This window comes from Xiphophorus maculatus, chromosome 2 (genome assembly GCF_002775205.1).
Source record: "Xiphophorus maculatus strain JP 163 A chromosome 2, X_maculatus-5.0-male, whole genome shotgun sequence".
Taxonomy (NCBI): domain Eukaryota; kingdom Metazoa; phylum Chordata; class Actinopteri; order Cyprinodontiformes; family Poeciliidae; genus Xiphophorus; species Xiphophorus maculatus.
The window spans coordinates 7,888,997-7,912,140 of NC_036444.1; the positions used below are offsets into that span (position 1 = coordinate 7,888,997).

The 23,144-nt window shown below is 43.5% G+C and overlaps 2 protein-coding genes across 2 annotated transcripts in view; one reads left to right on the forward strand and one right to left on the reverse strand.

Moving 5' to 3' along the window:
• Positions 1-1,060, reverse strand: part of LOC111611769 (E3 ubiquitin-protein ligase TRIM69-like) — a 16,757-nt gene extending 15,697 nt beyond the window's left edge. The window contains 4 exon segments of the mRNA XM_023349721.1: positions 20-119; positions 121-139; positions 415-434; positions 436-1,060. Coding sequence (XP_023205489.1) covers positions 20-119; positions 121-139; positions 415-434; positions 436-936 — 640 coding nt within the window. The 5' untranslated portion in view covers positions 937-1,060.
• A 2,375-nt stretch (positions 1,061-3,435) lies between these two features.
• LOC111611773 (aminoacyl tRNA synthase complex-interacting multifunctional protein 1-like) overlaps positions 3,436-23,144 on the forward strand; it is a 47,035-nt gene continuing 27,326 nt past the window's right edge. Inside the window, exons 1-7 of the mRNA XM_023349730.1 lie at positions 3,436-3,482; positions 6,985-7,058; positions 7,136-7,265; positions 10,183-10,277; positions 11,092-11,205; positions 11,493-11,672; positions 11,739-11,938. Coding sequence (XP_023205498.1) covers positions 3,478-3,482; positions 6,985-7,058; positions 7,136-7,265; positions 10,183-10,277; positions 11,092-11,205; positions 11,493-11,672; positions 11,739-11,938 — 798 coding nt within the window. The 5' untranslated portion in view covers positions 3,436-3,477. The remainder of the gene's footprint in view (positions 3,483-6,984; positions 7,059-7,135; positions 7,266-10,182; positions 10,278-11,091; positions 11,206-11,492; positions 11,673-11,738; positions 11,939-23,144) is intronic.

Consider the following 23,144-nt stretch of genomic DNA (forward strand, 5'->3'; position numbering starts at 1 on the left):
GTCCAGTTCAACAACCAACCTTTGGGGGCGCAGACCATGTGCTGCCCCGGCACCGGCAGCGTGGTGATGTACATGGTGACGCAGCGATACATGTAGAGAGTCCGATGAGGAAGAAACACACCGCCGGCCCACGATGGCTCTGCAGAGACGGAGAACCAATCAATAACAGATCAATAAAGCTTAAAAACACAACAAATACAGGCGAAACCAGACGTCATGGAAACAAAGGAATATAAACGCTGTAAATACGTCTTTGCTTCTACATCCATTATATAACTAAATAATAATAGTGGATTGTTAATGGTTAATGTAAAGGCAGAACCTATATTATTATTAATATATTATTATTAATGGATGTAGTTACCCCAGTTACCCCAGTATTCCCAGTAACCCCAGTATCAGTCAGTGTCATACTTGTGTTTGAGCAGCAGCCAACTGGACCAGCCACAGCCCGACCAGAATCAGCCCGTTGGCCTCGGTGATGGTGAAGGCCCAGGAGACCCGGTCCACGTAGTCGAAGAACTTGTCCGGCAGCGGCGGGCTCACCGACTTGTCGGGTACTCTCTCATGGACGATGGTGATGACGACGGTGGTGAAGACGAGGTTGAAGAAGGCGTAGAGGAAGGCCACGCCGGTCTTCCACCACTCGCTGGGCAGGCTGTCGGCCGGCTCCGCCTCGGCGCAGATCTTCTCGTAGTCGCAGCGTCTCTTCAGCTTGTTGTTCAGAGACTCGATCAGCATCAGGCTGCACAGCCCGCCACGCCTGTCATTACCGTCGAGGTCGTCCGGGGGAGGCGACGGCGTCGAGGCGTGGCGGGTGGGGTTACCGTTGGCAACCCTCTGTGGATGAATCTGTGTCGGGGAGTTTGACGAGGTCACGTTGGCTTCCACGGGGATCCGGACTTCCTCCTTCTCAATCAGCTCTGAAGCGGCCATGGACTAAACTTTATCAACCAATCAGAGTCCTTCCAGTCAGTCTGTTAACCAATAACAGGCCTGATTGATTATCAGGTCTGGTGCAGGTGTTTGGTCTCCGAGGTCACAGATAAGGCAGAACCAGGTCAGGGTGAGTCTCAATCAGCAGAAACCTGAAAAACAAACATTTAAATTTACATTTGAGCCATTTAGAAATCAAACATTCAGTTTCTCTGAGGTTAAAAGTGATTTCTGGTTCCACTCCTCAAAACAGGAAGACAGTCTGCAGGTAAACAGTCTGCAGTTAAACAGTCTGCAGTTAAACAGTCTGCAGTTAAACAGTCTGCAGTTAAACAGTCTGCAGTTAAACAGTCTGCAGTTAAACAGTCTGCACAAGCTGTTAAGATGCTACATTTTTAGATTATTTTTCCACTTAATCTGACATTTATGCAAACAAAAATCAAACTGATTTATTTAAGCAAACGCTGCATTTAACAGTAAACAGACAGAGTCTCTCTACTGGCTGGTGTCCAAAGTTTACCTTCAGGATGTAAGAACCTGCAGCTGAGCTGATCTAGATCTGTAGTAAAACTTTAAAAAATGAGACTCAGCTGAGAGTAAGAAGTCCTGTCTTTGTAGATCGGAATCGGCCAATCAGCTGTAAGAATGTAAACTATCCAATCATTTCTCATGAAGTCTGAACTCTTCCTGCCGCCAGATGATTCATTTCATGAGTCATTCTTTTCACCTGCGCAGGAATTTTTTATCTTTAGTCGCCGACAGGTCGTGACCTTGCACACACACCCCATTGTGTGTGTTTACATCAGCCTGAGCGCACATGCACCTAAAATCATTTCCATATTTAAACATCTGGGGTTTTATTACAGAACTCTGATCTGATTACAGTAACTGTGTGTTCTTCTGCAGGTTCTCATGCATTTTCTCCCCAGACTCTGAGCAGGAAGCGGCTTGACTTCAGGTAACCACAGAGAACCTCCCTCACCGAGACGCCCTGAGAACCAGTCTGGTCACATCCACTGGGAGGATGAGGAGGAGTCAGTTCAGCTTCAGTATCGGCTCAATGACAAAGCCCAGCTGAAGGTACAAAGCCCTTTTATTTGCTCTCTATTTGTGGAGCTTCACATATTTGAATATCACAGATATTTACTATCACACTGATGAACCAGATGAGGAAGAATGTTTCTGTTTGCACAAGACGACCAACAACTGGAGCGTGAATGATTGAACTTGCAGAGAGCTGAAGCTGAGTGGGCTCCAGAGGACGCAGTGAAAAGGTTTTGGCCTTTAGCTAGTTCCATACGAACCTGCAGCACAACACTTATGGTCAAATTAGATAAAAATGGAGCCATTTAGAGAAATGTGGATCAGGATCAGGTTTCCAAACCTAAGAACACTGCTCCAGCTGTCAAACATGGTGGTGGCAGCTTCATGCAACAGCTGGGTGACAGATGTTAGAGAGACTTTGTCACTATATTTAGTGACTTTTCAGAACCTCTAGCAACTTTTTCCTGTTCTGGGAAACTTCTGGCAGCAACAAAGCACCAATCATGATCCCACCATTGGAACCAGTAGGACCATTCAACTGCAGTAGCTGTTTAAAACCACAGGAGGGGCAGCAGTGAGACGGTTTTAGGCCAAATATTGAGGAATAAAACTTTTTACTTACACATAATAATAGAACCATAAGGAACCATTTATACAGCTTATGGGTTTAGTTATTCCTTATAGACCAGAGTCAGAACCATGTGAGCGACATGGTTGGGTGTTACAACAGAACAGTGACCCAGCCTGGTTCTGGAACGAGTTACCATGAGGCTTCTGGAATAAAAATCTAGATCTACACCAGTTTAAATGAGCTCACCAGTTTAAATGAGCTCCACCAGTTTAATGAGCTCCACCAGTTCTGATACCAGTTCTCCAGAAGCTTCCTGATGGAGATAGAGGAGTGAATCTACAGCAGACCTTTACCAGAACCATGAATATGTTCTGGATGAATAGATGTTCTGATCGGCACCATAAAGATTTCGACCTACTGATGCGAAGCGCTGAAATCGGTTCTCATTGACGTGATAATCGTTGCATCATTTTGTTTCCGAACTCGACACCAGGCCGGGTCGAACTATTTCTACAGAACTCAGTCCGAAGTGTTGTCTGATTGGTCAGAGGTTTGAGTTTATGCAGACGCTGCTCAGACAGAAATGTTGATATCTCTCTCTAACTAATCCGCTTCCATTATCCGGTTTCTGAAGGAGACATAGAAACTTTTATCTGATGCAATGAGGAATTATGTAAACTTTTATGATTCTTCATATTATAAAATATGACTGGTGAATGGTTAACAAGTCCTGGATGGAAACTGTAACGTTGTTGTTCACAGATTGGGGTGTTTGCAGAACAGTGTGGTCTGCGCCGTGGTCTGGGAGGTGTGTGTGTGTGTGTGTGTGTGTGTGTGTGTGTGTGTGTGTGTGTGTGTGTGTGTGTGTGTGTGTGTGTGTTAAATGCAAACATGCAGGAACCATGTGACTGCCTGCTAGGATTCAGATGAGGTATGTGGGAGCCTGGAGGATCCAGAGCAAAGGGTTTTTCTATGGGCAGCTGCAGACAGAGCTGGACCAGGGGTGTCCTTAAGGGGCAGCAGGAGGGTCACATGGTGGGTCTGCATCCTGCAGGACCAGGACTGTAACACCGCTGCTCTACTGAGGCTCTACTGCAGGTTCTCAGACATCTAGCTCTGGTTTTAGCATTTCTTCTTCACTGACTCTCCTGTACTTGTGCATCATGACAGATGTGTTCAGGAACATAAGAAAAGTTCGTTTCAGATGTAGATGTGCGTTACATGCCTCCTCCGCCCGCTGACTCCCAGGAGCCTGTGTGTGGTGTTGGCCGGTATGTGAGCTAAAACCTGTGACTGCCAACTCATCCAAGGGGATTAAGGAAACCATCCCTGGTTGATCATGAGTCACAGAAAAAGTAAACTCACCAAGGCCAGGCCTAAAATCTGTTTCTAGAGCGTTTAAACTACGTTTATGGATCAAAACTTTAACAGGAAGTTGTACTCTATTCAGCTGCTGTTTGGAGCCGTTTATAACCTGGAGAGTTTCTCCTCTGAACAGACTCTCTGTGCGTTTCCTGGCAGCTTCCTGTTTACAGAGTAGCAGGGAATCAGGCCTAATGAAGTTAGAAACACGAGAATTCAATTTCCACAGATTAGAGCTGATTCATCAACACGATGGAGGCGAGGAGGAGCTACAGCCTGAAAACGGATATGATCAGTCTGACAGACAGACTCCAGATTATCAGTGAATGAAAGTCAGATTATTATCAACAAAGACATGATGCAACAGCTTATTCTATTCACTAATAATAAATAAACCATGTTTAATCAACTAAATATTCTCTCAAGTCTCATAAATATGCTTAGATAAAAAATGTTAACACTAAAATAAAACACTTAGCAGATGTGAGGTCAGGTTATTAAAGATCTTATGTGTCGTGTTTTATACAGTTAACATAAATTAAGGAAACTTGTTTGAATTTTAGAGCTTAAACATGCAGACATGTTTCACTAAAATGATTTTTAAACACTTTTACAAAATATCAGAAAATAAGTGACAATATTCACTTTCCTAACTGGCTGAAATGCAAATGTAGTTGTAGACCAGGAAACCCATATTTAGCCATATTTACAGTAAAATATTTACCTCGCTGTTGTTTTCTAGCTAGCTCAATCAAAACAGTCTCTTTAAAAACTGTCTCTAAGTCAACTGATCGATCGCTCAAAGTTTGCTCGGAGACTTAAAATAGATTTTTTAAAGTGACTTTAAACTTTGTGGAGTTTTCTGAGATTTTCTTGAGTCGTTCATTTTGAAATTAAGACATGAAGCTGAATCCAGGAAAACACCTGTCGACCACAAAACGTAACTTTGGAGGTTTCCTCTCCGCTAACCAATAAAATCTAAAATAATTTATGGTTTTTCTTCCTCTTTTAAGGCAGACGGAGATGTACTCACCGCTTTCTGAAACAATTCCACGTCTTCTTCTCGGAAATCGGTGCCTTTTTCCCGTTTTCCCCTCCGTCCTCCTTCTCTCTCTCGGCCGGGTGAAGGAGGAGCCCCTCCCCTGGCCCGCGGCTCGTGCCTGGCGTTCCTCCATGTTTAGACTCCAAATATGGTTCGTTTCCTTCGGGACGCAGACAGCCCCCTCCCTCCCTCTCTCTCTCTCTCCTCTCTCTCTCTCTCTCTCTCTCTCTCCTCTCTCTCTCTCTCTCTCTCTCTCTCGGTTTCCGCCCCGCTGACTCACCTCTGCGCATGACTCACCTGAGCTCGGTTTCACTCGGAATTTTCCGGAGAAAGTTGAGAAATACAGAGCTAGCTGAAGCTAGCAGCGAAGTTTCCGGCAGATTAATCTAAAATATTCGTCATTACCCCAAATTATTTGTTAAACTTGAACTTTATAGTTCATTTTGAGTCAGTATTGTAAACATGGAAACGTAAGCATTTGTGTATTTCTAACTGACTGATTTAATACATATGAAAACGGAATAATTAAAACAATATTAAAACATCTGACAGACAACCTGTCAGATAAAAACTAAATACAAACAACCTGAATGCAGTTTTCCTCTCATTCATGTCTCACTAATAGATGTTTTCATTCCAAACAATCAGATTTTATTTAGAATAATAGTTCTCTGTTATTTCTGAACTTTATATTTCAGTTGCTTATTTTCTTATCATGTTATAGTCAGAGGTGGGAACCAAACATTTCTACTCAACTAAGAGTAGCAAACATGGTCATATTTTCACACAAGTAGCTATCCAAGATATTACTCAGGAGTAAAAAGTGTTTGGTAAAAAGGTGACTCAGGTTGAGTAACTAACAGATCCGAATATCTGATGTAATCGTTGAAAATGATGTCATCCTACAGACAAAAAGTATTATGTGCAACTTCAAGTATTTTAAGGACTAAAATGGAAATAATAATACAAATAATGATTATAATTACAAAATAACAAATTTAGACTGAACTTTCCTAAATCAATTTCTTTCAATATGTCAGAACAGGTTGGAGATCTTCCAGTCATCTACATGGTTTACTGCATCTTCTTGATCTTGAAATGACACAACAGGCTCAGCAGATTTAAAGTAACATTAGAACAAAGATTATGAACAAACAAAAGGTGCAGTTTTTAATGCTCAAAAGGTTGAGAAACAGCATTTTATCACCTCGTTCACTGAAAACAAAGCAGAAACGAATCTTAGATCATTGCAACATCCAGGCTCCGACTGGTGACTTAAATGAAACGCATCAAATGTAACATTCAGACGTACAAAAGGTTCATTAGTTGTTCAAAAAATATAATGAAATAAAACTTTGTGGAATTTAGAACCAATGACTCTGAAGAGTCCAGCTGTTCTTCATAAACCCTGACCACAATATCCAACATGCTGTTTCACTGCGGTAAGTTATTTGTTTGTAGTTAAATCAAGCAAACATTTGCAAAACATCTGGTGTAAAACATGCAACACTGTTTGAATGTCAACATGCAAAACAGGGTTGCTAATGTAAGTTAGCTTAGTCAGTGGACAAAAAAATAGATTTAAAAAAAATCATAAAACTAAATAAATAAGTTAAATTAAATCTAAATCAAGACTGGAGCACAAATCTCTACTTACTCATCTTCACCAGTTCACTCTGTTGTCCTCTGATTAGGTTGGGGCTTGTAGTTTGCCCAATTCTCCACTAGGTGGAGCTAATTGTTCATTAAATCAATGCAACCACAGTTCAAGAACATTCATGTCCTGCTGAGCTTGACTTAAAGAGATCAATAAAAAATTACATTTATTAGCAAAGAAAACTGTTTATTAGTGACTTATGTCGTTGAAATCTCAGATAAATACTTTAATTTCAGATTTTATTGGAATTTCATGTAACAGACAAAATGAAAGGAAAGTTTTTATTCATAACAGAAATCTTTTATGAATAAAAAGTTGAAATCTGAATTAAATGCACTGATTTTTGTGGTTTTATTGACTAAATGTGAACAGGTCCAGGGGTGTGAAGACTTTTGCAAGGCGCCGGTCATCATGCAGTTTGTCTTCACTCTGTTCAATGAAATACGGTGGATATCAAAACGTAAACCTCTGATACCCCTGTGGTTAAAAGTGGAGGTATGTGACCTTTGACCTCTGGCCACAGACGGCGCTGATGGAGGCAGACAGCTGACAGAAGGCGGACCGGAGGCGAAACCCCTGGGCTCCACGCGCGTTCTGCAGCGGAGCCAGCCGAGCGTCAACATGGACAACATGGAGAACCTGTTCAACCCCAGGTACCAAACGCTTTACCGAAACTAACCAAACCACCTGAGGCTGCTCTGTTTCATTCCCAACTGTGAAATTTATCTTAAAAAGAAGCACTAGTTCATCTTTGTTTTCCAGATTAAGTCTTAAAGTAGAAACATTTTGGTCAACCTTAGAGCAACAACAGACCTGGATGTTTCACTGAAACTTCAGTCATTTTTCCTGAGTTTTTTTCTGTTTCCCAGTCATGTATCAGTCTGAGTCTGTTCTCAGTGTAGTTACCGTACGCTCATGTGAGTGAGCTCCACTGGCTGCAGGTATTTTTAGCATCAGGCCTGTTGCAGCTGTTGTGTCTCTGCATGTCAGGAGCTGTGAGTGGGTTTGTTTAGCTGCTGTGGGAGGACACAGGAACGGTTCCCACAGGACAGAAACTCACATCTACAGCGTCAGCAGCAGCCGCAATTAAAAAAATATTCTTTTTAATCACCAACTACATTAGTCTCTGTTAATCCAAAATGTTAATAAACAACAAACATGCATGTTTACGGAAGTAAACGTGAGGTTTTGGTTTCTCAGGGGAATATCTGCCAGCTATTGTACAGAATTATTACACAACTAAATGAAAAACTTTTTCCTTCCTCATTTTTCTATTTTCATCTGTTTAGGTAAAAATTATAACCAGCTCAAAACTTCCCAGTAAACACAAAAAAACAGTCCTTGAATATGGTTGTTTTATATCAGTTAATATTGATCATTATTGATTAGTTTTTTGTTTTAAATATTCCAAATACTAACAAACTGCTGATGTGACCTTTACTGTTTTGGCCACAGTTTTCTCTCCAAGCTGCTGTTGTTTTAATCTTTAAACAGTTATGAGGCACAAATATAAATATCAATACATAATAAGTCTGATAGAAAATTGATTAAACTCTGATCCAGAACCGCACAGCCTTCTGGGAGATGTAACCAGAGGAAAGACTTCAGCTACTTAACTTCTCACAGCTAGCAAAGCAAGGCTGGTGGCATCAACTAACTCACTCTCTCACTCTTTGGTTGCTTAGCAACTCACTCATTCTTTGGTTACCTAGCAACAACCTGCTGGGTAACTTAGGCAGCAGCAGTTTATATACATTGTTATTGATTTATTATTAAATCTACTTTTGGCTCATCTTGCCTAAATAAAAGAAGCTGCCTAATAATTATGTGTAACTGTTCTTTGTTCATCTCAGGTCCAGTAGGTTGACTTCACAACAGACACACAAAAACAAAAATAATAATAATAATAATAATAAACATAATTGTGAAACAGATGTGAGACAAACACACGTTCATGCAAATTTCACAGGTCAAATCAGAAAAACGTTCCATTTATTTAACTCCACTTTCCTAAACCACCGGAAGTTCTTATGTACCGCGCGCTGGACGTCAAAACGTCATGCGCTTTGTTTGTACTTTGTATACATATTTTAAATAATTGGAAAGCTAAGACTCTTGAGATTCTAACAAGTTACACCAATCAAGGATAAAGTTATAACTGTAGACAGTGAACTGTTTAGTCAAACAACTTAGAAATGCAGAATAAAGTCCAACTCACCGGCCAGAGTCTCCATCATTGACAGAACAGAAAAATCTCGAACAAAAACTTTCTTTTTACGTCCACACTGGTCCAGTTAATCTAATCCCGTGACGTTTGTTTGTCCACAACAAGTCTGACGTCAACAATCTAACATAATCTGCCGCTGAAACCCTTCAAAATCTCCTTCATATCGATGTTTCTCTCAAATGTCTAACTCATTTCCGTTAGCATGCTAATTTTGTTGCTTGGGGATATGGCAGGCCGATTTACCATAAAATCAGTTTCACACCAACATTCCAGACATCTGAAATTAGTTTGACTGGGTGTCTTTGTAAATTAAAATAGCTCTAATTACATTCTGACTAATATAAATGACATCGGATTTGCCATTAATTTATGTAGAAGTTTTAATTCAAGATATCTGCAATTAATTACTGACCATCTGAAATGTGTATTTCAGATGGTCAGTAATTAAGGGATGACTAGTCAAAGTAAAGTTACTATATCTCACTTTTTATCTGGAGCTATAATTTGATACTACAATCTTGACTAGACAAAATTCTCCAAATAAATTTCCGGTATTAAACAGCTTTTCTATGATGAATATCTGGAGTGAAATGTCAGATTTGTCTGACATCACTGATATCTTGTGTTTGTATTCTGTCTCATCAAAGTGTCACAGATTGATGCATCATTGAAAATGTTCCATTTTTAGTTTGTTAATGGGCTGACAGCACTTTAGCTTTTCAAAGTGTTTTTTAAGTTCATTGTCTTTGTTGGAGGCGAATAAATAGGAAATTATTTTCCCATTTCTGAATCAAACTACATAGTTTTGCATTCTCTGCATGAGTTCTTCTGACATTGTGCCACTTTATGATAATATCATGCAGGAAGCTCCTGCACTCATTCATGGTTTAATAAAAACAAACTTTTCTGGTGCATTAGCTCTGACCTTTAGCTGTGCGTGGCGCCCGGAGGCAGGCGGCGCCCGCTCTGATCTCATCTAAACATAAACGTTGTGATGTCATTGTCTCATTTGAATAATGATGTTTGACTGAATATCGTTTCTGTTAGTTTTAACCAGATTAACTGATGACATCTGAACCTGACGAAAAAGAGCATTTTAAATAGACAACTTTACATAAATGTAATAAAAAAATATTTTTTTGTTTAAATATATTTATTTTAAAATAAATTGATAAACATTTCAACCACTTCTATTAATAACAGTAATTAATGCTAATAATAATGCAGCAAACTGAAAATTATTGCTAATATTTCAGATTGGCAGAAAACCTTTGACCTCTGACCTCTGTCAGCACAAGCTTTGTTTTATTTGATGGGTTTTTTGTTGCTTTTTGTTTTTTCAGCCTGGCAGCGGCGCTGAAGAAACTGGACCCGGAAGATGGAGAGCAGATCATGGAGTACTTTAAAACCCACGCGCTGCTGAGCAGAGAGAAAGCCTGTAAGACACAAACCCTGAGAATTTAATGACATCATCAGGTTAAAGGTCAGAGGTCAGCTCAGACGTTTCCATCCACACATCATGAACATAATCCCACATTAATTTTAGGCTTTTAAAGCCGTTTGGCCGGTTCAGGTCCAGTAAGGTTCAGGTTGCCCAGAACCTTACTGCTGACTGAAACCAGTTTGGTTCTGGTTCTGTTGGGACAGACGGGTCCAAACATGTTGGTTCTGGATGTTGAAGAGTTTGAAGGCATGAGCAGATATGTTTGGTGATTATTCACCAGTAACTCTAAAACAGTTCTAATAAAATTATTTACATTTTAATTGGATTTCTCACTTAACAAGAAAAAAAAAAGTATATTTGCAAAACTGTTTTTTAATTTTTTGCAGAATATCAAAAAAGTTTTGCTCACACTTGTGATTGAAACTTGGCTTCTGTGGATCATGTCTAAAGCCTCAGAAATGATTTAGTGAACTTTGTAAGCTGACAGTAATGTTGTTCCATATCTGTTCTTGAAAGTATGTAATGAATTCCTGCTTCATGTTGTCAGACAGGAACTGTTCAACCAAATCTAGCTAATCATGATGTTTCCATCCAACTCATGCAAATTTTGAACAAACTTTAAAATGTCACAAGAAGGAAAATGCAAAAAAAAAAAAAAAAATGTGTATTTAGTCTTATGATGACCAGAAACATTAAAAAACTAAGGGAAAAAAAGCAAAATCAGAAGAAATATGTAATATATTTACATTCTCTTGTATTTCCCACACAGCGCCACCTTGTGGATGACATGATATTGTGTGTGTTGCAGTGCTGCAGGCGTCCGTCAGAGAGCAGAAGAAGCTGCTGGTTGAAAACGCCAAACTGAAAAAGGACATCGACCAGCTGAGGGGTCAGCTGCAGGACAAGCAGAAGAGACGCACCGGTACGGAAACTACCAACCAAACTTTAACACCTAACAACATCTTAACTCCACCAGGTCAAACGTTTATCCTATGTTTCTTTAAAAGACGTTCTCATTGGGGCCTGAGGAACCATAAAGTTCTGAAGGAAGTTTTATGGAAACGTTTTTAACCTCTTGGAAACACGGCGGACATTCTTAGACTGCGTTAGACTTGATATCTTGCTAAATTAAACGTTACTCAGATGAATTCAGCCGTTATTGGTATTTCATCTCTTTCTTGCTGATTTAACATGTTTTCTTTCTTCCAGCCAAAGCGTTGTTCTCTCAGGCTCCGCCCCCTCACCGTGTAAGCCCCGCCCACTGCACCCCTGACCCCACCTCGCCCTCCGCACCAGCAGCTGCTGTTCCTTCATGCTGTCCTCCTCCCTCCGTTTCCTCCGGTGAGAGCAGAGACCGAGCAGGCAGGAGGAGGAGAGCAGAGAGGAAAGGTAACAACAAACCGGAGAAACCAGAGGAAAATAAAACGACAGTCACGTTTCATATCCATCTTTTAGCTCGTCCGGTCTCAGACCCGCTCTCTTTGGGGGCGGAGTCTCGCATCGATGCGTCACGTCTGGATCTGCGTGTTGGAAGAATCCTGAGCGTCCGGCGCCACCCGCTGGCGGAGGCCATGAGTGTTCAGGACGTGGATGTGGGAGAAAACTCTCCGCGGACCGTCGTTAGCAAACTGGGAGGGTTACAAGATCTGGACCAGGTAAAAACAATATTATTAGGCCCGAGCAGCAAAGCGCTGCGAAGGCCTATTGTATCTGTACTGTTTATTAGGCCCGAGCAGCAAAGCGCTGCGAAGGCCTATTGTATCTGTACTGTTTCTTATTATTAGGCCCGAGCAGCAAAGCGCTGCGAAGGCCTATTGTATCTGTACTGTTTCTTATTATTACGATTCTGCCCCCCTAAAGAGGAGCCTTTTTGGGGGCTTTATCATATTCAAAAACTCACCAAACTTGGCGGTCGCAACTAGAAAATTTAAAAATTTTGAATTTTAAGGTTGTCGCAAAAATCGCAAAAAAAATTGCTCAACGGCGGCAACTAGCAATTTTCTGTTGACACAATGGTATGAACGTATTTCATCGTAGAGACATGAAATTTGGTACACTTGTAGAGCTCACCAAAAGACTCAGAACTTACATTTAATGTTATAAGCCAACTATCACAGAAAGTCGGCCATTTTGTATTGAACGTCCATTTTTTACCTCGATTTTGACGTTTACAGCCTTCGTATTTGATCGAACTCCTCCTAGGGATTTCGATTGATCGGCTTCAAACTCGGTCAGTCTGATCATAAGGCATGTTTGATTTAAAGTTATCAAATTGGTGAGTTTTGGAGCATGTTGAAGGGGGGTTAGCAGGGGTCAAAGTTCACCTACTCGCCATGAAACACGAAACTCTTATATTTCCTATACAAAAACACATAGAGGTATCAAACTTTCAGTGATTGATCGTCATCGGGTGTCCTAAAATACCCTGTGGTGAAATGATGATATCACTTAGGCCACGCCCCCTGAGAGCAGGAAGTGTCATGTTTTACTGTGAACGGTCGCTATCTTAGCCCTTTGACCTAATCAACATGAAACTGTGTCCAGAGACAGAAGACATGTTGGTGTGTTGTGGATTCCAACCCCGACCGGCTGCGATGAAGCAGGTGGGCGTGGCGGCGTTGCGAACGCCATCGAATTTCGTTTGGCTCTGAATTCCACAGTTTCGGGGTGAGCTGCTCCAAACTCACTAGGATGGATCCTTATCCATCCCCGAACAGGAATCCATAGCGATATTTGGTGGGCGTGGCCTAATTTTTCTATAGCGACCCCTAGAGTATTTTAAATGAACAGCCCCAGGCCATGCTTTATCCTAGAATTACGAAACTTGGTACATATGTGTATCTTGTCAGGACGTACAAAAAAGTCTATTAGAGCCATGGTCGAAACCCAACAGGAAGTCGGCCATTTTGTATTGAAGGTCCCTTGTGGACCTCGATTTTGACGTTTACAGCCTTTGCATTTGATCGAACTCCTCCTAGGGATTTCGATTGATCGGCTTCAAACTCGGTCAGTCTGATCATAAGGCATGTCTGATTTAAAGTTATCAAATTGGTGACTGTATGAGCTTGCTGAAGGGGGGTTACCAGGGGTCAAAGTTCACCTACTCGCCATGAAACACGAAACTCTTATATTTCCTATACAAAAACACATAGAGGGACCAAACGTTCAGTTATTGATCGTCATCGGGTGTCCTACAATACCCTGTGGTGAAATTTTTTTTTTTCGTAGGCCACGCCCCCTGAGAACAGGAAGTGTCATGTTTTACTGTGAACGGTCGCTATCTTAGCCCTTTGACCTAATCAATATTAAACTGTGTCCAGAGACAGAAGACATGTTGGTGTGTTGTGGATCCAAGCCCTGACCAGCTGCGATGAAGCAGCTGGGTGTGGCGGCGTGGCGAAGTGACCTGTAACGCCGATGCCATACGTTTGCTTCTAGATTCCACAAGTTTCGACCGAGCTGCACCAAACTTGGCTTGAGTGGTGCTGGTGTGATGCCTGAAAATTCTATGTCATCAGATTATGACGTCATCTAAGCCCCGCCCCCTCAGAACAGGAAGTGCTATTTTTTTCCTTGGAAACTTTCATCTATGGCTCTCTTGACCTAATCAAGGTGATTCTGTGTTGGATGACAGATAGGAAGTTGGTCTCGCTTGCTTTAAAGTGCCAAGAGTTTTCAATGGCGGCAACGCCGTTCGTATACGTTTGCCTCTACATTCCACATATTTTGACCGAGCTGCATCAAACTTGGCCTGAGTGATCCTGGAGGCTTGCCCGTCAATCCTACGTCATCGCATTATGACGTCATCTAAGCCCCGCCCCCTCGGAACCGGAAGTGCCATTTTTTTTCCTTGGAAAGCTCTGTTTATGGCTCTCTTGACCTAATCAAGATGATTCGGATGATAAGCTCTGTCAATGCTCGCTGCTGGCTGAACCGTGTGGGCGTGGCCAAATGGCGAACATCAGTCCCTCGCCATATGCATACGTTTGGCTCTAAATCACACATGGATCATCCGATTGGCGCCAAACTGGATATGTATGACCTTTGTTCACCTCTAAAGAGCCCGACGAGGTTGAAATGTAGTTTGACTCCACTGAGCCCCCTAAGTTAATACATGGGCCGTGTCTCCTCGACGCATCGACCGATCTGCACCAGATTTATCGACAGTCGTCGGGGAGCGCCACCGAACGCATTCACGCGTGTCGCCAGGCGGACGGGCGGGGAAAATGCGTGACAGCTTCTGCGGCGGCTGGCGGGCGGCTGTGCTGGAAACTGCGGCGGAGCTTCCGCGGCGGGGACCGGGCTGCGGCTCTGGAAACCACGCAAGAGCTTCTGCGGTGGCCGGAACCCCCGCGGTGGCCAATAGGCCGGAGCGGCGCTTGCTGCGAGGGCCGCCCGAGGCTGCTTGCAGCTTTAATTATTAGGCCCGAGCAGCAAAGCGCTGCGAAGGCCTATTGTATCTGTACTGTTTCTTATTATTATTACGATTCTGCCCCCCTAAAGAGGAGCCTTTTTGGGGGCTTTATCATATTCAAAAACTCACCAAACTTGGCGGTCGCGACTAGAAAATTTAAAAATTTTGAATTTTAAGGTTGTCGCAAAAATCGCAAAAAAATTGCTGAACGGCGGCAACTAGCAATTTTCTGTTGACACAATGGTATGAACGTACTTCATCGTAGAGACATGAAATTTGGTACACTTGTAGAGCTCACCAAAAGACTCAGAACTTACATTGAATGTTATAAGCCAACTATCACAGAAAGTCGGCCATTTTGTATTGAACGTCCATTTTTTACCTCGAGTTTGACGTTTACAGCCTTCGTATTTGATCGAACTCCTCCTAGGGATTTCGATTGATCGACTTCAAACTCGGTCAGTCTGATCATAAGGCATGTTTGATTTAAAGTTATCAAATTGGTGAGTTTTGGAGCATGCTGAAGGGGGGTTAGCAGGGGTCAAAGTTCACCTACTCGCCATGAAACACGAAACTCTTATATTTCCTATATAAAAACACATAGAGGGACCAAACTTTCACTGATTGATCGTCATCGGGTGTCCTAAAATACCCTGTGGTGAAATGATGACATCACTTAGGCCACGCCCCCTGAGAACAGGAAGTGTCATGTTTTACTGTGAACGGTCGCTATCTTAGCCCTTTGACCTCATCAACATGAAACTGTGTCCAGAGACAGAAGACATGTTGGTGTGTTGAGCATTCCAACCCCGACCGGCTTTGACATAGCAGGTGGGCGTGGCGGCGTGGCGAAGTGACCTGTAACGCTGTTGCCATACGTTTGGCTCTGAATTCCACAATTTCGGGCCCAGCTGCTCCAAACTCACTAGGATGGATCCTTATCCACCCACCGACAGGAATTCATAACAAAATTTGGTGGGCGTGGCCTAATTTATCTATAGCGCCCCCTAGAGTATTTTAAATGAACAGCCCCAAGCCATGCTTTAACCTAGAATTACGAAACTTGGTACATATGTGTATCTTGTCAGGACGTACAAAAAGTCTATTAGAGCCATGGTCGAAACCCAACAGGAAGTCGGCCATTTTCTATTGAAGGTCCATTTTGGACCTCGAGTTTGACGTTTACAGCCTTCGTATTTGATCGAACTCCTCCTAGGGATTTCGATTGATCGGCTTCAAACTCGGTCAGTCTGATCATAAGGCATGTTTGATTTAAAGTTATCAAATTGGTGACTGTATGAGCTTGCTGAAGGGGGGTTACCAGGGGTCAAAGTTCACCTACTCGCCATGAAACACCAAACTCTTATATATCCTGCACAGAAACTCACAGAGACACCAAACGTTCAGTGATTGGCCGTCATCGGGTGTCCTAAAATACCCTGTGGTGAAATGATGACATCACTTAGGCCACGCCCCCTGAGAACAGGAAGTGTCATGTTTTACTGTGAACGGTCGCTATCTTAGCCCTTTGACCTAATCAACATGAAACTGTGTCCAGAGACAGAAGACATGTTGGTGTGTTGTGGATCCAAGCCCTGACCGGCTGCGATGAAGCAGCTGGGTGTGGCGGCGTGGCGAAGTGACCTGTAACGCCGATGCCATACGTTTGCTTCTAGATTCCACATGTTTCGACCGAGCTGCACCAAACTTGGCTTGAGTGATGCTGGTGTGATACCTGAAAATTCTATGTCATCAGATTATGACGTCATCTAAGCCCCGCCCCCTCAGAACAGGAAGTGCTATTTTTTTCCTTGGAAACTTTCATCTATGGCTCTCTTGACCTAATCAAGGTGATTCTGTGTTGGATGACAGATAGGAAGTTGGTCTCGCTTGCTTTAAAGTGCCAACAGTTTTCAATGGCGGCAACGCCGTTCGTATACGTTTGCCTCTACCTTCCACATATTTTGACCGAGCTGCATCAAACTTGGCCTGAGTGATCCTGGAGGCTTGCCCGTCAATCCTACGTCATCACATTATGACGTCATCTAAGCCCCGCCCCCTCGGAACCGGAAGTGCCGTTTTTTTCCTTGGAAAGCTCTGTTTATGGCTCTCTTGACCTAATCAAGATGATTTGGATGATAAACTCTGTCAATGCTCGCAGCTGGCTGAACCGTGTGGGCGTGGCCAAATGGCGAATATCAGTCCCTCGCCATATACATACGTTTGGTTCTAATTCACACATGGATCATCCGATTGGCGCCAAACTGGACATGTATGACCTTTGTTCACCTCTAAAGAGCCCGACGGGTTTGAGATGTAATTTGACTCCACTGCGCCCCCTAAGTTGATACATCGGCCGTATCTCCTCGACGCATCAACCGATCTGCACCAGATTTTTTGACAGTCGTCGGGGAGCGCCGCTGAACGCATTCACGCCTGTCGCCCGGTGGACGGGCGGGGAAAATGCGCGACAGCTTCTGCGGCGGCTGGCGGGCGGCGATGCTGGAATCTGCGGCAGAGCTTCCGCGGTGGGGAGCAGGCTGCGGCTCTGGAAAGCGCGCGAGAGCTTCTGCGGTGGCCGGAACCCCCGCGGTGGCCAATAGGCCGGAGCGGCGCTTGCTGCGAGGGCCGCCCGAGGCTGCTTGCAGCTTTAATTCTTCTTACGATTCTGCCCCCCTCTTCGTGCGCCTTTTTGGGGGCTTTATCATATTCAAAAACTCACCAAACTTGGCGGAAGCGACTAGGCGGTTTAAAAATTTTGAATTTTAAGGTCGTCGCAAAAATCGCAAAAAAAATTGCTCAACGGCAGCAACTAGCAATTTTCAACAGACCCATTGCTATTCACTTACTTCATCGTAGAGACTTGAAATTCGGTACAGTTGTAGAGCTCACTAAGACGCTCAGAATTTACAAGTAATGTCATAGTGCAAGTATCACAGGAAGTCGGCCATTTTGTATTGAAGGTCCATTTTTTACCTCGAGTTTGACGTTTACAGCCTTCGCATTTGATCGAACTCCTCCTAGGGATTTCGATTGATCGGCTTCAAACTCGGTCAGTCTGATCATAAGGCATGTCTGATTTAAAGTTATCAAATTGGTGAGTTTTGGAGCATGTTGAAGGGGGGTTACCAGGGGTCAAAGTTCACCTACACGCCATGAAACAAAAACCTCTTATATTTCATATACAAAAACACATAGAGGGACCAAACTTTCAGTGATTGATCGGCATCGGGTGTCCTAAAATACCCTGCAGTGAAATTTTTTTTTTATGTAGGCCACGCCCCCTGAGAACAGGAAGTGTCATGTTTTACTGTGAACGGTCGCTATCTTAGCCCTTTGACCTAATCAACATGAAACTGTGTCCAGAGACAGAAGACATGTTGGTGTGTTGTGGATTCCAACCCCGACCGGCTGCGATGAAGCAGGTGGGCGTGGCGGCGTTGCGAACGCCATCGAATTTCGTTTGGCTCTGAATTCCACAGTTTCGGGGTGAGCTGCTCCAAACTCACTAGGATGGATCCTTATCCATCCCCGAACAGGAATCCATAGCGATATTTGGTGGGCGTGGCCTAATTTTTCTATAGCGACCCCTAGAGTATTTTAAATGAACAGCCCCAAGCCATGCTTAAACCTAGAATTACGAAACTTGGTACACATGTGTATCTTGTCGGGACGTACAAAAAAGTCTCTTAGAGCCATGCTCTAAACCCAACAGGAAGTCGGCCATTTTAGATTGAAGTTCATTTGACCTCGATTTTGACGTTTACAGCCTTTGCATTTGATCGAACTCCTCCTAGGGATTTCGATTGATCGGCTTCAAACTCGGTCAGTCTGATCATAAGGCATGTCTGATTTAAAGTTATCAAATTGGTGACTGTATGAGCTTGCTGAAGGGGGTTACCAGGGGTCAAAGTTCACCTACTCGCCATGAAACACGAAACTCTTATATATCCTGCACAGAAACTCACAGAGATGCCAAACTTTAAATTATTGATCATCATTAGGTGTCCAAAAATACCCTGTGGTCAAATGATGACATCACTTAGGCCACGCCCCCTGAGAACAGGAAGTGTCATGTTTTACTGTGAACGGTCGCTATCTTAGCCCTTTGACATAATCAATATTAAACTGTGTCCAGAGACAGAAGACATGTTGGTGTGTTGAGGATTCAAGCCCTGACTGGCTGCGATGAAGCAGCTGGCTGTGGCGGCGTGGCGAAGTGACCTGTAAGGCCGATGCCATACGTTTGCTTCTAGATTCCACATATTTCGACCGAGCTGCACCAAACTTGGCCTGACTCATCCTGGTGTGATGCCTGACAATGCTATGTCATCATATTATGACGTCATCTAAGCCCCGCCCCCTCAGAATGAATTAGACAGATCTTCTGTGTAATTACATAATAAACAGTCCATGTTCGTTGTTTGTAGGGCAATGCTGCCCTCTGCTGCCCACTGAAATAGTTTCATTATTTCAGTAATTCGACACCAGAGGGCAGCATTGCCCTACGGAATGAAAGTTCAATGTTGTAATGGAGGAAAAAATTAAATAATTAGTAATTCTAACACAAAAACTCACAGAGACACCAAACGTTCAGTGATTGATCATAATCGAGTGTCCAATAATATCCAATGGTCAAATGATGACATCACTTAGGCCCCGCCCCCTCGGAACAGGAAGTGCTATTTTTTTACTTGGAAAGCTCCGTTTATGGCTCTCTTGACCTAATCAAGATGATTCGGATGATAAACTCTGTCAATGCTCGCTGCTGGCTGAACCGTGTGGGCGTGGCAAAATGGCGAATATCAGTCCCTCGCCATATGCATACGTTTGGCTCTTATTCACGCATAGATCATCCGATTGGCGCCAAACTGGATATGTATGACCTTTGTTCACCTCTAAAGAGCCCAACGGGTTTGAGATGTAATTTGACAACACTGCGCCCCCTAAGTTGATACATCGGCCGTATCTCCTCGACGCATCGACCGATCTGCGCCAGATTTTTCGACAGTCGTCGGGAGCGCCGCCGAACGCATTCACGCGTGTCGCCCGGTGGACGGGCGGGGAAAATGCGCGACAGCTTCTGCGGCGGCTGGCGGGCGGCGGTGCTGGAGACTGCGCCGGAGCTTCCGCACTGGCGAGCGGGCTGCGGCTCTGGAAAACGCGCGAGAGCTTCTGCGGTGGCTGGAACCCCCGCGGTGGCCAATAGGCCGGAGCGGCGCTTGCTGCGAGGGCCGCCCGAGGCTGCTTGCAGCTTTAATTAGGCCGAGCAGCAAAGCGCTGCGAAGGCCTATTGTATCTGTACTGTTTATTATTATTCTTATTATTCTTACCCCCAAAGAGGTGCCTTTTTGGGGGCTTTATCATATTCAAAAACGCACCAAACTTGGCGGTCGCGACTAGGCAGTTTAAAAATTTTGAATTTTAAGGTCGATGCAAAAATCGCAAAAAAATTGGCTCAACGGCGCCAACTAGCAATTTTCAAAGGAAATTTTGCTATTCATTTACTTTATCGTAGAGACATGAAATTTGGTACACATGTAGAGCTCACCAAGATGCTCAGAATAAGGTAATGTTAGAAGTGCAATATCACAGGAAGTCAGCCATTTTGTCTTGAACGTCCATTTTTTTCCTCGAGTTTGACGTTTACAGCCTTCGTATTTGATCGAACTCCTCCTAGGGATTTCGATTGATCGGCTTCAAACTTGGTCAGTCTGATCATAAGGCATGTTTGATTTAAAGTTATCAAATTGGTGAGTTTTGGAGTATGTTGAAGGGGGGTTAGCAGGGGTCAAAGTTCACCTACTCGCCATGAAACACGAAACTCTTATATTTCCTATACAAAAACACAGAGAGGGACCAAACTTTCAGAGATTGGTTGTCATCGGGTGTCCTAAAATACCCTGTGGTGAAATTATTTTTTTAAGTAGGCCACGCCCCTGAGAACAGGAAGTGTCATGTTTTACTGTGAACGGTCGCTATCTTAGCCCTTTGACCTAATCAACATGAAACTGTGTCCAGAGACAGAAGACATGTTGGTGTGTTGAGTAATCCAACCCCGACCGGCTGCGATGAAGCAGGTGGGCGTGGCGGCGTTGCGAACGCCGTCGAATTTCGTTTGGCTCTGAATTCCACAATTTCGGGCCCAGCTGCTCCAAACTCACTAGGATGGATCCTTATCCACCCACCGACAGGAATTCATAACAAAATTTGGTGGGCGTGGCCTAATTTCTCTATAGCGACCCCTAGAGTATTTTAAATGAACAGCCCCAGGCCATGCTTTATCCTAGAATTACGAAACTTGGTACATATGTGTATCTTTTCAGGATGTACAAAAAAGTCTCTTGGAGCCATGCTCTAAACCCAACAGGAAGTCGGCCATTTTGTATTGAAGGTCCATTTTGGACCTCGAGTTTGACGTTTACAGCCTTCGTATTTGATCGAACTCCTCCTAGGGATTTCGATTGATCGGCTTCAAACTCGGTCAGTCTGATCATAAGGCATGTTTGATTTAAAGTTATCAAATTGGTGAGTTTTGGAGTATGTTGAAGGGGGGTTAGCAGGGGTCAAAGTTCACCTACTCGCCATGAAACACGAAACTCTTATATTTCCTATATAAAAACACATAGAGGGACCAAACGTTCAGTGATTGATTGTCATAAGATGTCCTAAAATACCCTGTGGTGAAATGATGACATCACTTAAGCCACGCCCCCTGAGAACAGGAAGTGTCATGTTTTACTGTGAACGGTCGCTATCTTAGCCCTTTGACCTAATCAACATGAAACTGTGTCCAGAGACAGAAGACATGTTGGTGTGTTGTGGATTCAAGCCCTGACCGGCTTTGACATAGCAGGTGGGTGTGGCGGCGTGGCGAAGTGACCTGTGACGCCGTTGCCATACGTTTGGCTCTGAATTCCACAATTTCGGGCCCAGCTGCTCCAAACTCACTAGGATGGATCATTATCCACCCACCGACAGGAATTCATAACAAAATTTGGTGGGCGTGGCCTAATTTCTCTATAGCGACCCCTAGAGTATTTTAAATGAACAGCCCCAAGCCATGCTGAAACCTAGAATTACGAAACTTGGTACACATGTGTATCTTGTCGGGACGTACAAAAAAGTCTCTTAGAGCCATGCTCTAAACCCAACAGGAAGTCGGCCATTTTAGATTGAAGTTCATTTGACCTCGATTTTGACGTTTACAGCCTTCGTATTTGATCGAACTCCTCCTAGGGATTTCGATTGATCGGCTTCAAACTTGGTCAGTCTGATCATAAGGCATGTTTGATTTAAAGTTATCAAATTGGTGAGTTTTGGAGCATGTTGAAGGGGGGTTAGCAGGGCTCAAAGATCCCCTGTGATTGACTGTGTAATATGTTACACAGTCAATTACAAAGGGGATTATTTTGTCATGTGTAAGGCAATGCTGCCCTCTGGTGTCGAATTACTGAAATAATGAAACTATTTCAGTAATTTCAGTAATTCGACACCAGAGGGCAGCATTGCCCTACGGAATGACAGTTCAATGTTGAATTGAAAAGGAAAAAATTAAATAATTTGTAATTCTAACACAAAAACTGACAGAGACACCAAAGTTTGAGTTATTGATCATTATCTTGTGTCCAATAATATCCAATGGTCAAATGATGACATCACGTAGGCCACGCCCCCTGAGAACAGGAAGTGTCATGTTTTACTGTGAACGGTCGCTCTCTTAGCCCTTTGACCTAATCAACATGAACCTGTGTCCAGAGACAGAAGACATGTTGGTGTGTTGAGGTTTCCAACCCTGACCGGCTTTGAGATAGCAGCTGGGCGTGGCGGCGTGGCGAAGTGACCTGTAACGCCGATGCCATACTTTTGCTTCTAGATTCCACATGTTTCGACCGAGCTGCACCAAACTTGGCTTGAGTGATGCTGGTGTGATGTCTGAAAATTCTATGTCATCAGATTATGACGTCATCTAAGCCCCGCCCCCTCAGAACAGGAAGTGCTATTTTTTTCCTTGGAAACTTTCATCTATGGCTCTCTTGACCTAATCAAGGTGATTCTGTGTTGGATGACAGATAGGAAGTTGATCTCGCTTGCTTTAAAGTGCCAAGAGTTTTCAATGGCGGCAACGCCATTCGTATACGTTTGCCTCTACATTCCACATATTTTGACCGAGCTGCATCAAACTTGGCCTGAGTGATCCTGGAGGCTTGCCCGTCAATCCTACGTCATCACATTATGACGTCATCTAAGCCCCGCCCCCTCGGAACAGGAAGTTTCGCTTGCTTCTTTAAGTGCTAGTGCCGGCACGCCCGTCGAGTTGACATTCCTATTTTACCGAGCTGGGCTCCTGGTGGATGCCGACCCTATGTCATCATATGATGACGTCATCTAAGCCCCGACCCCTCAGACAGGAAGTGCCGTTTTATTACTTGGAAAGCTCGTTTTAT